A 16,223-nucleotide genomic window follows, 5' to 3' on the forward strand; every position below is an offset into this window, starting at 1 on the left:
CCGGGGCCAGAGGAATTGGAATATAAGGAATTGGAATATCTTTGTTTAGTATGAGGACAGCTTGTGTAGCTGAAGAGCATTGCTTTCTAGCTGCCTGTCAAAAATGTTTGTTAGCTGAAAAATTTATAACCACAGTCTGTCTCCCAAAGAGAGCATCTTCAGTGTGCCAAATATTCAAAACAAACTGTATATTAACGGAAGGGAACCGAATTGAAGTAATTAAACAAGGCCTCTGATTCTTGAATTGCCTTTTAAGTAGGTGTGGGGCCTGAGGACTCTTCTGTATTATAATTAGCACACACACAGAAAGGACAACAAACATAAACTCTAAAGGGTGTCAACTGTGACTCTCTGTTCCAGTGAGGCTAACGACCCGGTGCGGTGCGGCCGACTGGATCGATCACCCTCGCAGCTCACACGTAGGAGGAGACGCTCCCTAAACTTCTAAGGTTAACGCCGGGAGGAGGTGACCTACGCCTGGTGATAGACACCAGGTAGCTAACTTGGCCGCGCGCCTGAAGCGCGCGCGCAGTCACTGGACCGCAGGGGTAGGGTCGCGGGGCGGAGCCACCGCTCGCCGGGACCCAATCACCCGCGGGCTCAGGGGGTATGGCCCTCCAGTGGCCACGCCCCCAGCCGGCGCGGGCGGGCAGAGGGAGGAAGGGGCGCTTTTAAGAAGCGGCGGCTGACGGCAGACTCAGTCGGGCTCGAGGGGCCGCGGGCGTGTCGAGCGCTCCCGCGCCTTCGGCTGCGTGTGCCGTGTGCGCAGCCCGCCCGCCTGCCCGCCTGCCAGCCCGCGGCTGCGGGGCTCTCACCTTGGTCTCCCTCCTCCGGCCGCTCGGCTCTCCCAGCCTCCGCGCGCTACCCGGCACCTTGCGCCCGCGAGCTATCCCGGCTCCCGTCGGGGCCGCCTCGGGCCATGGTGCCGTCCCAGGAGGAGCCCGCCGCCGAGCGGGAGACGAGCGAGGCGCAGCCGCCGGGGTCCGCGCCGCCCTCGGAGGACGCTGCGCTGCCCGGCCCGGGACCCTCGGATGGCCCCGACGTGTCCGTAGAGAAAGTGGAGGTGGAGCTGGCGAGGTCAACGGGCGACGAGCCCCCCGGCGCCCCCGTGCCCCCCGAGGGAGGCTGGGGCTGGCTGGTGATGCTGGCGGCCATGTGGTGCAACGGGTCGGTGTTTGGCATCCAGAACGCCTACGGGGTGCTCTACGTGTCCATGCTGGACACCTTCGGGGCCAAGGACGATGACAAAATGGCCTTCAAGACAGGTGGGGCGTTGCGGCCGGCCACGGGGTACGTGCGGGGTGGGAACACATACCGTGGGGGCTCGGTGCGTCCTCCGGTGCCGGGAGGGTGCCTGACCCGTCGCACTTGCAGCCTGCAGCTTCCTTCCTCTGCCGGTAGAGAGGCGGAGACCGTGCATTTGGAAGCAAGTTGCAGAGTTGTACCTGCCCGAGGCTTCGGACTCCTCCTTTCCGCGGAGTGGGAGCCAAGAATCCACAGTATTTTCCTCTTACTGTTGGAAAGCAAACGGAGCGTTCCAGCACCGACAGCGTTGCATTACCATTTTTACAGTCTGTTTTGTGACCGCCACGGTGGCGTGATTATCTGCCTGCTGTGCTGCAGAAGGGTGTGTGCGTGTGTGTGTGTGTGTGTGTGTGTGTGTGTGTGTGTGTGTGTGTGTGTGTGTATTTGGGTGAGTGAGGCGCGGCCCAGCCCCGGAGATTGGCGAGATGGAAAAGTAGATCCCAAGGTCACAGGGAGTCCCAAAGGCAGCCCATCAAAAGTAGTACTGTCTCTCTGCACTCTGTACTAAATACAGAAAGCATAGGAGGCAGCCACGTGGGATGCTAAGAGGAAGATTAGGGGTTACACCTCCCGTTGTGTTGACATTTTTTTTTTTCTTTTCTACCTTGTGGAAATAACGTGCAAAAGGCACAGACTCCGCATTTTTGTCAAATGCTTTTGCCCGACTTGACTGATTTTGCAAAAGCCAAGTCTAGGATCATCTGCGTAACATTTTTTTTTTTTTTTTTTCATTATTTCATCTCATGCTGCAAGGCAGATGTTGTCAGCTCTGTTTAGGTGAGAAAACGGAAAGTCAGTGAAATGAAGTGTCTTAGTGAGTAGCAGAATAAAGATAGAGTGCATCACTCGACTTTGAGGGTGAGTGATTCCCGTTGCTAAATCAGGCTATCACTGCCTTTTGGGAAATGTCTTAAGATCAATATTTTCAGTGTTTCTCTTTGCTCAGCCCAGCCTTGATGCAGTTGGGATTATAAGAACATTCGGCACCATACTGGCCAATAGTCATTTTAAACCAACAGCAGGGTCTCATCCAGTTCTGCCTGGCCTAGAACTCAATATGCAGGCCGGCTGTCCTCAAACTCACAGAGATCTCCTTGCCTCTGCCTCCCAAGTGATGTGATTAAAAGCCCGTAATACCACGGCCTCACACAGTAGTCCTTTGTTTTGTTTCTGTTTTTAGAGTGCATATTGCTCAGGTTTTCTTGGTGTGCACACAAAGAAAACAAACAGGATTGTAATTACACATTGTAAGATAAAGATGGTGTGGGGGATTTTAAAATTACCTTTTCTTTCATTCATTTCTTTCGTTAGTGCAAGGGTTGGAACCCAGGACTCAAGGGCTGCCCCACCTCCCTAAATTTGAAGTGATTTTCATCAGCTGAATATATTGTACTTTATGGACATTTAGATTGCTTCTCAAACTTATAAATATACTTCAAGCACTGCTGCATTGAGTATTATGATGTATATTTAATGAGAAATTTCTGTTGAAGTTGCTGTGTTGGGCAGATCAAAGGGTTAGGTACAGAAGTTTTATAAAAGTTCTTAGTTTTAATTGAAGAAAGGTAAGCTTGTATACTATGTTAATTCTTTTATTCTCCTGATGGTATTGTTGTCTTGGAGGCTTACTGCCTCTGTCTGCTAACCTAGGCCTAATCCTGGAAGCTTCTAGCCTCTGTACAGTCTAGGCCTAGAATGTTTTTAGCCTCTGAGACTTACTGCTGAATAAGTTTACCTTTTCTAGTTCTTTCTGATCTGACTGGCTTGTTCAACTCAGCTGTTTTGTCTCAAACTCCTTTCCAAACTGACTATTCGATCTGGCTTCTCTCAGTTTTTCACTGAATTGCTCTGCTTGGTCTTAAGCTAACAAGCAATCTTCTCTAATGTTCTGGCTTCTTCTCCTTCTCTAGCTTATTCTGTCTTCACCTGTATCTAGCCTTTTCTCTCTTCAATCTGTCTCTGTAAAACTCTCCCAGTAAAAACTGCCTCTGACTGTCACAGACTGAACTGCTACAAACTCCACTGCACTGCCTCTCAGCTCATTGACTCAGCCAAACTTAATGATCAGCATTGATTAGAACTCAAATCTGCATGCCTCTGTCTCCTGAGTGCTAGGATTACAGCCGTGTACCAGGTGTAACCTAAACTTTTTTTGTTTTTTTAACCTGAAAATTGCTCTATACTAGTCTGGCCTTGAAGTCAGTGATCTTCTTGCCTCTTTCTCCTGGGATTGAAGGCTGGATCACACAGACTTAGATGTGATCTCTGCCAGAGCAGCCATGTTCTGAATTAAAATTTCTCTACAATACTACAGCAGGTCAGTTATGAAGATGCAATAGAAAACACAAATTATTTTGCACAGTTTTTGAAACTTCTGTGTCTAAGTACTTCATGCATTCTATTTACACCTTTTGGCAACTCCATGAGACAGGCTTCCTTTTCAGACACAGAAATTTGAGCTCATGTGAATTCCAGCTGTGAGCAAGATTTCAACCTCAGGTTTGTCTGACTTCAGGAGTTTGTTTTGTTTTGTTTTTTAAAGATTTATTATGTATATAATGTTCTGTCTGCATGTATACCTCCATGTCAGAAGAGGTCAGTAAACAGATCCCAGTATAGATGGTTGTGAGCTACGATGTGGTTGCTGGGAATTGAACTCAGGACCTCTGGAAGAGAAGACAGTGCTCTTAACCTCTGAGCTATCTCTCCAGCCCCAGGAGTTAGTTTTTTTTTTTAACTGCACTGGCTAGATAACATTCTGCAGATCTGATATTTTTGTGTTGATTCAGTGCTTCTGGGTTAAACATCTGGAAGGCTAGGGATTTAGGTCACTTGGTGGAGTACTGTAGAAAGCCGGGTCTGGTGGCATGTGTCTGAAGTCTCAGTACGCTGAAGGACAGGCCGGAGGAGCAGGAGCTCAAGGTTATATGACCTCCTTTTGAGGTGTACAAGAGATCCTGTCCAAAAAAAAAAAAAAGTTTCTTTGCAGCTAGTAAACAATGACCATTAGTGTTTTGTCAACAGATTTTTGAAATGTAGAGACTTCCACAAAGAAATGTACTGTTATTTTGTTTTTTCAAGACAGGGTTTCTCTGTGTAACCCTGGCTGTCCTGGAACTCATTTTATAGATCAAGCTGGTCTCAAACTCAGAGATACACCTGCCTCTGCCTCCTGAGTGCTGGGAATAAAGGCCTGCACCACTACAGACTGGCTGAGAATTCTACCTTTAAAATGGCATTCATACAAAATTCTGGTTAATCTGCACCATGCAGTGCCTGGCAATTTGAGGGGATTTTCTTGGGGTTCTTCTCCAAAAGGTATCTTGGTTTGTTCATTTGTTTTTGCAAAAAACAAATGTGTAACTTTGGATGGTTACACTTTGTCTCTGCCTCCAGAATGCCCCACCTCCTTACGGCTATTTTGATTTTCACATAATGTATGCTCTAGCCAGAATTCTCAAGAAAGGGCTAGATTTACTAGTAATAATGGCTAGATTTACTAGTAAATGATGAGTGTAAGTGAGCTCTACACCTGTTCGGCTCCCCTCCCTCAATCTAGCTCCCTCCCCGCCCCCTTTCTTTTGAGACAAGGTCTCACTGTGTAGTCTTGGTTGGCCTAAAATCACTATGCAGACCAGAATGGCCTTGGACTCACAAAGATCTGTTTGTCCCAGAGTTCTGGGATTACAGGCATGTACCACCGTGCTTACCCCCTGCTCCCCTCCACCATACATGCACACTTTTTTTTTTTTTTCACTGTTGTACAAATGTGTACTGTTTTGGAACTAGTGACCCAGGAAGAAACAATGCCAGCTACTTTAGAGTTTAGTATCTGCTGAAACACAAATGAGTCTTCCAGGGATAATGTTAGATTCTCCCCCGAGGCATTTGCACTATAAAGATAACCAACCCTGTTCTAAAAGTCTGAAATTGTAAGGGAATTTAATCAGGTGGGAGGAACTGGGAAAGAACTGATAGCCTTTCTCTCTGGTTATAAAATCTCTGTGAAACCGAGGCTTTCGGGTGGGGATACAAGCTGAACTCCAAATGGGTCTGTAAAATCAATGAGACATACAGCATGCCAGCCCCCGCCACCGTCCGATCACGACAATGTCTCACACATCCTGGCCTGTCCGAAGTAGTCTTGGTAGGTTAGAAGGAGTAACAGAGCTTGAGTTGTCTTTTTCATTTCAGTTTTACCTGTTACCAAGCACAGGCTTTTGCCTGAGCGAAAGGGAATCAGACAGTGTGGAAAAGAAAATGGGTACCAGAAGAAGGTGGAGCATTGTTTTGTGATAGAAGCCATAACTTAGTTTTAACTGCTGGACACTGGTGAAAACCATGGAACTGCTAAGTCTAGAGTTCTCCATCTTCTCACGAAGTGCCATGGACAGTCTTTGGAATCATACAAGGGTATTAATCTTATCTGCTACTCTCTTCCTAGGGAAAGACAAATATTTTAATGATGTGTTTTTTTTTTTTTTTTAATCTATTAAAAACAAGTATGTTTTAAGAATTCCTTTTGAAGAAATTACTGTCATTTCAAGCCAAAGGCTTGGCTTCTTTCAATAATTTCCCCAGTACGTTCTTTTTTTAAAAAATATTTTTGTGAAGTTGTGTGTGTGTGTGTGTGTGTGTACATTTGTGTGAGGGTGTGCTCATGCCTGGTGTGTCCATGGATGTCGGAGGACAACCTTGGGGTGTTGGTTCTCACCATCAGCTTTTACACAGGTCCCAGTGACCTGAGCTTAGGTGTCCAGGCCTGAGCAGCAAATGCTTTTACCCACTGAGCCGTTTCCTTAGCCTCCAAACATGCTCTGTAATGGCCTTTCTTGAAAGCAGAGAAACACCACACTATATATTTCTCTCTAGTATATTTAAAATGCAAGTCAACATGATTTTTTTTTTTAATCGACTGTCGAAAAGGTGTGGAAAGAGCGGCTCTTTGTTCATGACCTGTAATGTTATACCATCTGCCCTTTATGGTAAAAGCATGTTCTTTAGACAGTTACACCCCTGAGTAGGAATTGGGTAGCATTCGGAGGTGGAAACATGCTGCATTACCTCATCACCCTCATTAGCCTCTGAAACCTCAGGTCAGTTGGTGTCAAACCCCAAGTTTTCACGTTTACTTACATTGATATCTACTGTAGAGTCTAGACTTTCCCTGGCAGCATAAAGATTAACCAGTGTTGTAGCAAATGAAAAATAAAATGGGTGTTGGTCTATATAATGTCCATTATTAGCCTTGTGATCATTACTGTCTTTCTCGCCAACCTGCCATCACAAACAATAAGACAAAGACACCGGTTAGATTTTATAGTTGCCTTATTTACCTTGGACCATGCGGATATTCCTACCCACACTGTCTGAATCACCTCACCATCCATCTCCCAGCTCCCATCCAGGTCCGTCCTTCTTAAACCTCCGATCTTCCATCCATAATCTTATAAATACTTGCTTTTATTTTTCATCTGGGCTTTTTCATGCCATTTTCGGCCTACATGGTGTTTTCTGTAGGCTAACCCATCCCGATGTTCTTCTCCTTCCTCTCTTCCTGTCCATCTGTCCAGTGATTTTCGTGATTCTTCTGTCGTCAAAAGCCTGGGAACCTAGCCATGCCTACCTCATTCTGCCCTGCCCAGGTATAGGCCACTTAATGAACCAATCAGGTATAATGTTTTAGGTAGGTTTACACAAACAAGGATGGGTGTATCCAGCAGGCAGTAACCCAATCTTGAGTGCCAGTTATTAGCATAAGACGAACCTCCCATACCAGAGAAAGGCCCATAGTTTGGTTTATTTGGTTATAGTTATCTAACATGGTTATATTCATGTGGCATGGAAGTCTTCAGATTGCCATTCAAAATTAACTGCCCCATTTTTAGTCACTGGATTGATGAAGCCTGATCAACTGTGTACAAATACTAATGAACAAGAAGGGTATAACAACAGTTATACTGCCAACAGGAGCAGATCAAAAGGGAAACCTGCAAGGACTGTCTGGCCAGTTTCTTCTCCATCCTTCAGTTGTAGTGTTAGGGACCAAACAAGATAGGTCCTAGAATTTCCCTACAGATAGCTCTTACACAGAGCCTGCTTAGTATGGGTATAAGAGGATTATTTTTTAGCTTTTATAGCTGGCTTTGAGGAAAAAGGCTTTAATTGTCATCTACCTGGGAATGGGAGAGAGAATCCAAGTTGGAATTGTTTGCCTTAGGGGGAAGAGTGAGTGAGAGACAGGAAGGCACAAGAGGATCTGAGAAAACTGCTTTTTAAGCTCACGTTGCGCTAGTTTTCTAAGGCCCAGAACTGCAGTGTACTTTTGTGTTACACCTAAGTTACTGCAGATTTAGGCTGTCAAAGCCTGTGACTCAGGAACAGAGTTAATCCTGGTGCTGTGACTTGTCCTTATCCTCAAGAGGTTTGGTTGGCCAGGAAAGCCACCGATACAACCCGCCATGTTGCTTAAGAAGTAAGTGATAACTGGTTTAATGAGGTGATTACAGTAGAAGAGCGTCCTGGTTCATGTTCCTATACATCTAGTACTATACATGATTTCTACTTTCACTGGAGGCAGAAAAGCTAAGAAGACTCACTCACATGCCAAGAACTCATCTCAACTACCAGCTAATAGGCCAGTAGAGCACAAAAGCAACTCACGAAACTGGAAAATAAAGAGATGAGTATAGGGCTGTACACTTATAATCCTGGTGCTTGGAAGGTAGAGGAAGAAGGCAAGTTCAAGGTCAGCCAGGGCTATGTAGTGAGATCCTACCTTAAAAGGAAAAAAAAAAGGTACACTTATGGCTATTTCATTTCATTTCCTCCCATATTAACTGCCGAATCAACCAAAACAAAAAGCATATCAGACTTGTTTTAGGAGAAGTTTTGAGATGTCCTTTATACTAAATTGTGTTCTGGGCTTTTTTGTTCATAGCTTCAATGTTGGAGATGAAATCCAGGGCTACATACATGCTAGCCAGTGGCTCTACCACCGCTTACAGCTCCAGCCCTGAGCTTGATATGATTTGCTGTATCTTTACATGTACCCTTGTTGATGTACTTGTCTTTTTCTGCCTAGCCAGGTGTTTCACAGACTCTGTGGCTCCAGTTACTTCCTTGGGGCCATTATTATTTCTAAAGTTAGATGAATATTTATAATTTCCAGACAGTTCCATCTGACTTTTTCAAATGCACATCATGCTCAACTAGAGTGAATTTGCCTTTTAGCTGGCCCAGGCAGACTAACCCCTCACCAGAAACATCAACTCCCTTGCAGGCACACATCTTTCCTGACTCTCTACTCTTGCCTGCCTGCCTGCCTCCCTCCCTTCCGCTTCATTCCTCTCCCTCTCCCTCCCTCCCTCTGTCCTTTCCTTTCCCCGTTTCTTCCTTTTTGATATTTTTGAGGCAGGGTCTCACTGTGTAGCCCTGGCTGGCTTACAGCTTGTCTCAGATGCGGAGACCCACTTGCCTCTCCTCCATGCCTGGCTCACCCCTCCTTTCTTGTTCTTTGTGTTCCAGCTAAGGTGGAAGTCTTGCACACACCCACATCACCTTTATTCCTGTCCTTTCGTGTATACCCGTCCTGTCCACAGTTTGGTTGTCAGTCCAGTGAAATGATTGCTCCTTTCATTCTTCAGGCCACAACCCTGGCACTTTATACAACGGTGGTTACATTTTAAGCACTTGGGATGGTGGGGGCTATGGCACTTTGGAGATTTGAGACTAAATTCAAGTGAGTTATGAGTTAAGCTTGAAATGGAAGTCAGAACCCAATTTCAACTTCTTTAAGTTAATCAGCAATCTGTGAAAGGAATTAAATTAATTAAAAACATTTTTTTAGACAAGGTTTCTCTGTGTAGTCCTGGCTGGCCTGGACTTGCCTTGTAGAGCAGGCTGGCTTTGAGCTCACAGTGATCCTCCTTCCTCTGCCTCCCCAGCTGCTGGGATTAAAGGCAAGAGCCACCCAATTTCTGTTTGTTTGTTTGTTTGTTTTTGTGTTTTTGAGACAAGGTCTTGCTGTGCTCTGCCTTTGACTTCTGAGTGGTGGGATTACAGGCATGTGCCACCACGATTCAAATGTAAAAGGCATTTTAAAGATATCCATATTTATTTAAGTCTTCCTTTGCCATAAAGAGAATGCTTTCATGTGTCACCTTATTTAAATTTTTATTTATTTTAGATAGGATCTTGTGTTGCTCAGGCTGATCTCAAACTCTTAGCCAAATGATCCTTCTGCCTCGGTTTTTTCAGATCTGAACTATACACGTGTGTCACTTCATCTGGCTTATGTTTGGAATTGTCTTGTCATGTGTTAATAGATAAATAAGGACACTGCAGCTTTCAGAGGTTAGGGTTAGGCAGCATCAGAAGTGAAGCCATTTTTGGAAGCGAATTCCGCTTTGAGTAATGATAGCTCAACCCAAAAACTGACCTCATATTCAAATTAAACAAACAAATCTCAACAAAAACAAACTAACCCCCAAACATAACTGGAAAAGTCAGCTCACCAAAGCTCCAGGCACCTGCCTCATCCAGTACCACCCACACAGGAACTCTGGGTGGTGTTTTGTTTGGCAGAGATTCAGAATGGGCAACTCCAGTGCACCTGAGAATTGCACAGACCTACCTCCGACAGGAGACTGCCTGCCAGAGCCTGCAATGACGGAGGAGAGCCGTACCCCGAACACTGCCGAGTGGGCAGGGTGACACGGTGTTTTCCTTAACAGCCAAGGTAACTCCTCACCGTGCATGGAGAAACCAGAACTAAGGAACTGACTTTCCCAAGTCAGAAGTTTTTTTTTTCATTTCCCCAATCTTGAGTTACAGGGATATTTGTGAGCTACTGATTTGAAATAATATATATGGACTAAAGCAGTGTTTCACCCAACTTCCTTATTCCTTCTACTAAACCAAAGAACTTCATGGTCTTGACAGTGTCTGTGCACACTCTCAAAGGGCGTTCCCCTTTCTCATGAGTGAGCATCCGTAGTTCTCAGAAGTCAAAGCAGTGGCTCCTTGTCACTGACCAGGAAAAGCTTTGTCAGGCTTTATTTTTAGTTGTGTTATGGAAACAATTAGGATTCTTCCTTAGTTTTCCTGTAATTACAAAGTTTTAATGCTGAATGTACTTTTTGTGCATCTCTGGAACTTTGATACATTCTCACTATAGTCTCCTGACTTGAGACTTAGGAAGTGGAGTGTAACATTAATTGATAGGGCTGGGTATGCAGCGCAGAAATATCCTATAGAGTTTGTCCAGCACATGGGAGGTTCTGGCACCCCGGATTCCACCTCCTTCACCTCAGCAACAACAAAGTAATAAAATCTGTCAAGGAATGCCTTAGATAGTTAAATCTAAGCAAAAGATAATTGGTTAAATTAATGTAAAGAGTCAGGGAAACAAATCAAGCTTGGTGGTTTATACCATTAATCCCAGCACTCAGGAGACAGAAGCAGGCTAGTTTGAGTTTGAGGCCAGCCTGTTTATGTGGGAAATTCAGGTTAGCCTGGTCTACATTGCAAATTCAGGGCTACGTTATGAGTCCCTGCCTCCTTTCCATTCCCCTCAAAAGTTCAGGGAAATGTTTCTGCCTGCTTTCTATCTGCCCCCAAAGTTCAGGGAAATGTTCTAATGTGATTGCATTTCAGCTAGCACCCCTGTTTCCCTCCCCAAGGGTAAACAGCTTCAACAATGTTCTGCAACAATTCTGAAAGCTGAAAATTTGTTTCTGTTGCATACAGAGATGGGATCTTAACTCCAATTCTCTTATACCTTATAAAAACAGAAAACTAGGTGCTGGAGCAGTGTAATGGCTCAGACATTAAGAGCACTTACTGCTCTTGCAGAGAACCAGAGTTGCTTTCCCGGCACCTGCGATGGCTGCTCACAACCGTCATAATTCCAGCCCTGAGGGATCCCACGCCACCTTCTGGCTTCTGCAGGCACTGCATTCACACCGTGCACAGACACACAGATAGACAAAACACTCTTACACTTAAAATAAAAATAAAGATTGAAAAAAAATAAAAACGAAAAACTATGGCAGAAGTGGTGGTTTAAGCCCCAAATCTCAGCACTTCAGGGACTGAGGCAGAAGTGCCCTAAATCTGAGGCCTCCCTGGTCTACACGGTGAGTCCCAGACCAGCCAGGGTAATGTGGTGAGACTTTGTCTCAAAAAAAAGAAAAGAAAACAAAACAAAACAAAAACCACTCGTTAATACTGTTTTCTGCATAGGTAAGTATAAATGCCTCGTTGAGTCAATCAAGTGACTTTTTCTTTTCTACCTGCTGGAGATTAAGCTCACAGCACAGTGCGAGCTTCTGGCGCCCGTTTCTAGCCCTGAGCCAACTGCTGTGCCATGTGCCCCCAGCCCTAGGAGATGTTCTTTAACTGTAGAAAGCTTTTCACCTGGCATCTTATTTCTTTTTGTTATTTATTTAGTTTTGACTTTAATTTAACTTTATGTGGGATTTCTAATGACAGCACCTGAATGGCTTCACATTTGTCAGTGACTGTATAAACAAGGGAGGCCCCCAAAGTTAGTTATTGTACAAGTTGTATAGAAAGTTACTGTTGTCTGTAGGTAGATCTGTAATAACACTGGAAGTTTGCCAGTGGGCCTCCCAGCCCTTTGGTTATTAGTGACAAAATAGTAAACTCACTCTAAGAAAAAAGCTGTTTTGTAGGAATAACTGACAGTTCTATGGAGCTTTGGTCATATAAGTATTGCGTTTTATTCTTTCTAGAGTATTGTTCATTGTGGAATAGGTTGGAAATGTAATTTTATTTATTTAGTTATATGGTTTTGGGTTTTTGTTTGAGACAGGGTCTCTCTATTTCATCCTTGCTGTCTTGAAATTCACTATGTAGATCAGGCTGGCCTGAAACTCTCAGAAATCCTCCTGTGTCTGCTTCCTCAGTTCTGGGATTAAAGGCATGTTGCCACCATACCCAGTCTCAGGGACTAATTTTAAATAAAATCAGATTATTTATGTATAGCTTAATTTTGGATTAAAATGGATATTTAGTGTCATATACATAATCTTTTTTTTTTTTTTTTTTTTTTAGCCAGAATTTTACGTAGCCCAGAATGGTCTCAAACTGTGTAGCTGTGGGTACTGGGACCTGAATTCAGGTCCTCTGCAAGAGCAGTAAGCTCTCAACTGCGAGGCGATCTTTCTAGCACCAGCCATCTTTAGAAACTTTGAGTTTAGGATTTCAAAATTGTAGATCCCTTGTGGGCTTCTTTTTCTTTTTAATGTTTTTAGTGTGTGATCCCACTTTGGTGCTGGAGTCCAAATCCAATGCCTGTGTTTACTACACAGCGCTTTGAGCTAAATGCTCAGTCCCAGAATTATAGATTTAAAAAGAAGAGCAAATACACACAAAAAAAGAAATTGTCAGTTTCACTGCATTTTTACTTTTTTGTTGTTGTTGCTGTTGATCAGCACATTTTATTTAGGTAGCTCTCTCTCTACCCCCGAGGTCACCTACTTAATAGTTTCATAGAGTGTGGTGTTCTACCACACTGGCCTACTCCAGGCCATCAAACCAGGCCTCTCGTGGTTGAGTGTTGTACAGTGGCCTGTGTTCTCTTTCCTCAGCTCTGTCTGCCTCGATGTGTTGACCAAGATCTTCCCTGGATTGAGGGTAGGGATGAGCGTTAACCATCTGCAGACTTGGTCCTGAAGGCCTCATGATTCTGCCAGAAGACATCCTGTCCTTCAGCAGCTCAAGTCTGCAAGGTCCATCATGACACAGTCCTCTCTGTTGCCACCTTTCTTGAGCCCTCCCTGTACCCAGGCTGATTCTGTTGAAATATCTTTAATCACTTGGTTTGGGTATGTGTATAATATGTGTCTTAAATGTTTTTTTTTCTTTACTTGTTTTTATTTAAAAGAGTTCAGAGGAATTGCTTAGTCTGTTGAGCAGAAGCTATGTACTCATGCTATGCTAACAGAAGTAGATCTGATTGATTCCATGTTTCTGAGAGGTTATAAGGGGAGAGAAAATAACTAAGTTGTTCATGCCAAGACAGTGCCAGATGCAGAATTTTCTGAGCTCATTAAAGAAGGCTCTGTGAAGGTGTACCTTTTTATTTTTTTTTAAGTGGCTAAAGATTTGTGTGACATGAATGTATAAAAGTAGCTTTTGAGGTAGGCTTAAGGATCGGTTGACTGTCTTCAGCAGAATTCATAGATTTCATAGATGAGGACCATTCTAGTGTGAATGTTTTCACTAAACTTTTCCATCAGGCCTGGATCCAGTGTCTTGTATTTTCTTTTGCTTTTTTTTTTTTTTTTTTTTTTTGTGACAGACTGTCACTATTGCTGACCTTGAACTTGCTATGTAGATGAGGCTGGCCTCAAACTCACAAAGATCTGCTTCCAGAGTGCTGGGATTAAAGTCATGTACCACCATGCCTGGCTAGGATCTGTAACTTTAAACTTTACCACACATGGGGGTTTATTAAGTTTTATCATTGGATTTGGTTGGGCTCTATAAAGCAGGGTACGTAGTGGAGTCACAGAAGGTGAAGCTGATAAAAACTGTTGTAGCTAGAGAGTGGAAGATTAGAATGTTAATTTAGGAAGCTTAAACATTGATTTTAGGCATAGAGAGAAATTGAGGGCTTCTGGGAGAGTCTCTGAAGGGTTTTGAAAAGGTAACTGAAGGCCGGTGAAGTGGCTCAGGAAGCAAAGGTGCTTGCCATCCTGCAGTGAGAATTTTGCTTTCTTTAAAAACACGGAGATATTATAGGACATGGTCTTGTTTTAATTCCAGGTGTGGAATACGGGGCTGCTCTAGGTTGTCCACAGCAGCTGACTATGATTTGCCTCACGCTCTAGCACAGTTGTGATTTTGCCAGTGTGATTTCGTGACCTTTGGAATTCTGGCTTGGATATTTTTGTTTTGTTCTGGTTTTTTATTTGTTTGAGACAGTTTCTTTGTGTAGCAGCCCTGGCTGTCCTAGAACTCGTTTTGTGGACCAGACTGGACTTGAATTCACAGAGATCTGCTTGCCTCTGCCTTCCTTTTTTGTACCATCACACCTGATCCTTGAGTGAATTTTTGCCATGTGGAATACAATTAAAGGGCAGAGGGATTTAAGGAGGTGATGTCATTGATAACTGTAGATGAGGCTGGGTGTGATTGCTTAAGCCTATAATCTTAAAACCCTGAGGCTGAGACAGGAGGATAGTAAGCAAGGGGATCTTAAATTTTCAGTTTCTCAAAACTACAACTAAAACCAGAGATGACTGGAAATGCATCTTTCACGCTGGAGAGTAAAGCTGAGTCCAGCAGTAAGCTTTGGGAAGAGTGTGTGTCTTCCAGGTAGCACCGCACAGCAGGAATCGGGAATTCTGTTTTAGGCAGACATGGGAGTGCTCCTGTCTTTGAAAACCAAAGGGGGGAAAAATCAAATAACCCTCCAAAACAAACAAACTAACAAACCAAGAAACCAAACATGATTTGTTTCTGTACACGCAGACACTGAAATTTGACCAGGAAAAGGGTATAATTTTGTGGCACTCGTTGGCTGAGGATGGAGCAGTCCTAATTGAGATAATAACTGGTTGCTTGGCTACATACAAGTGAATTTGACCGAGTTTATTGTCAGACAGTGAGCAGGAGGGCAAAGCAGATACAGACTTGGAGATGCTCAAAGACCCGTCCACCACTCCTGTCTCTGAGCACACTGGCCTGGCACCTGCCGTTGGTGAAGTGTGTTGACTCAGCTGTGTTGTAATCTCCTGGACTCGGGTCCGGAGCTGCTGTCTTGTGACTGACGCTGAACTGAAGGTGCTGGAAGTACAGTGACCCGGAGGAAGAACCAGTCACAGCAGGGGGCGGATGGAAGGGAACTGGCAACCACCAGTTATGCAACCAGAGCATTTGCTTTTTCAGAAGTAAATTCATTCTTTTTGTATATATGTGTGGGTGTGCACATGCCACCTTGTGTGTGGGGGTCAGAGGACAACCTGTGGGAGCTGGTCCTCTCCTTCCGCCATGATTCCAGGACCAAACTCAGGTTAGGCCATTATTACCCACAAAGCCATCTCACCGTTTACCCCATCCTCATTTTTAAGTGTTTTCGGTAACTGTTTCATCTTTCAATGTCATTTTCCATCAGTCACAAATTCTGTGTGAAGGCAAATATCGGCTTGTGTCAGCATTTGTTCCTCTGTTACTATGCTTCCTGGGAGGAACTGAGATATGGTTTGATGACTCGTAAAGTTTATGGCTTATGGGAAGTGGGGAAGAGGAAAGGGCAGTTGAAGCATTTTTCCTCTGAAGAGTTTTTTGAAACAGAAGGGCTGTGGGCTTCCTTTTTCACAAAGATAACAAAGGTTAGGGGCTAAGATGAGCAAGGCTAGGCTTTCAGTGTTACTCCTTATGTGAGTGCTGCCATAATTAGTTTTGTTAATGTGATAGATTATTATTATTATTATTTTTTACATCTTTTATTGGAAAACAAATACTGGGCCATTCAAAACATACTAATTTTGGAAAAAAAATTGGTAAAAAGTAATCTTTAATCAAATTAATCTGTCCTTTTCCTCTTAATTCATCATGATGGCTTTGGGTGTCTGGCGGCAACTGAGAACGGATAATGCAAAAATGTCAAAGCAATGTAATCCCCATTATTTATGGTCACTTAAGAGGATAAATTAATCATTGGCCCCTAATCTTGGGATGCTTACTCCATTGACCTGGAAATAGCCCTAATTTTATTTTGGAAAGCAAGTCAGTGAGTTAGTAGTGCTGTCAGAACTGATCAGCTTTTCTAAACCTAATAGTAAGTGACTAGAAGCCTTTCTCTTTTTGCCTCATAGCATGGTTATTCTTTTACTCTGGAAACTGTGGAGTGCTAGGGGAAAGGCATTGATATCTGATCTTGTGGG

General features: G+C 43.9%; 1 protein-coding gene across 2 annotated transcripts in view; it reads left to right on the top strand.

Annotated features, from left to right (window-relative positions):
• The first annotated feature begins 675 nt into the window (after positions 1–675).
• Slc16a10 (solute carrier family 16 member 10) overlaps positions 676–16,223 on the top strand; it is a 109,821-nt gene continuing 94,273 nt past the window's right edge. For both annotated transcript variants that reach the window (XM_055615978.1, XM_055615979.1), the window contains exon 1: positions 676–1,265. In XM_055615978.1, the coding sequence (XP_055471953.1) occupies positions 920–1,265 (346 nt within the window). In that variant the 5' untranslated portion in view covers positions 676–919. The remainder of the gene's footprint in view (positions 1,266–16,223) is intronic.

This window comes from Psammomys obesus, unplaced genomic scaffold (genome assembly GCF_907164565.1).
Source record: "Psammomys obesus unplaced genomic scaffold, mPsaObe1.curated_primary_1811, whole genome shotgun sequence".
NCBI lineage: Eukaryota > Metazoa > Chordata > Mammalia > Rodentia > Muridae > Psammomys > Psammomys obesus.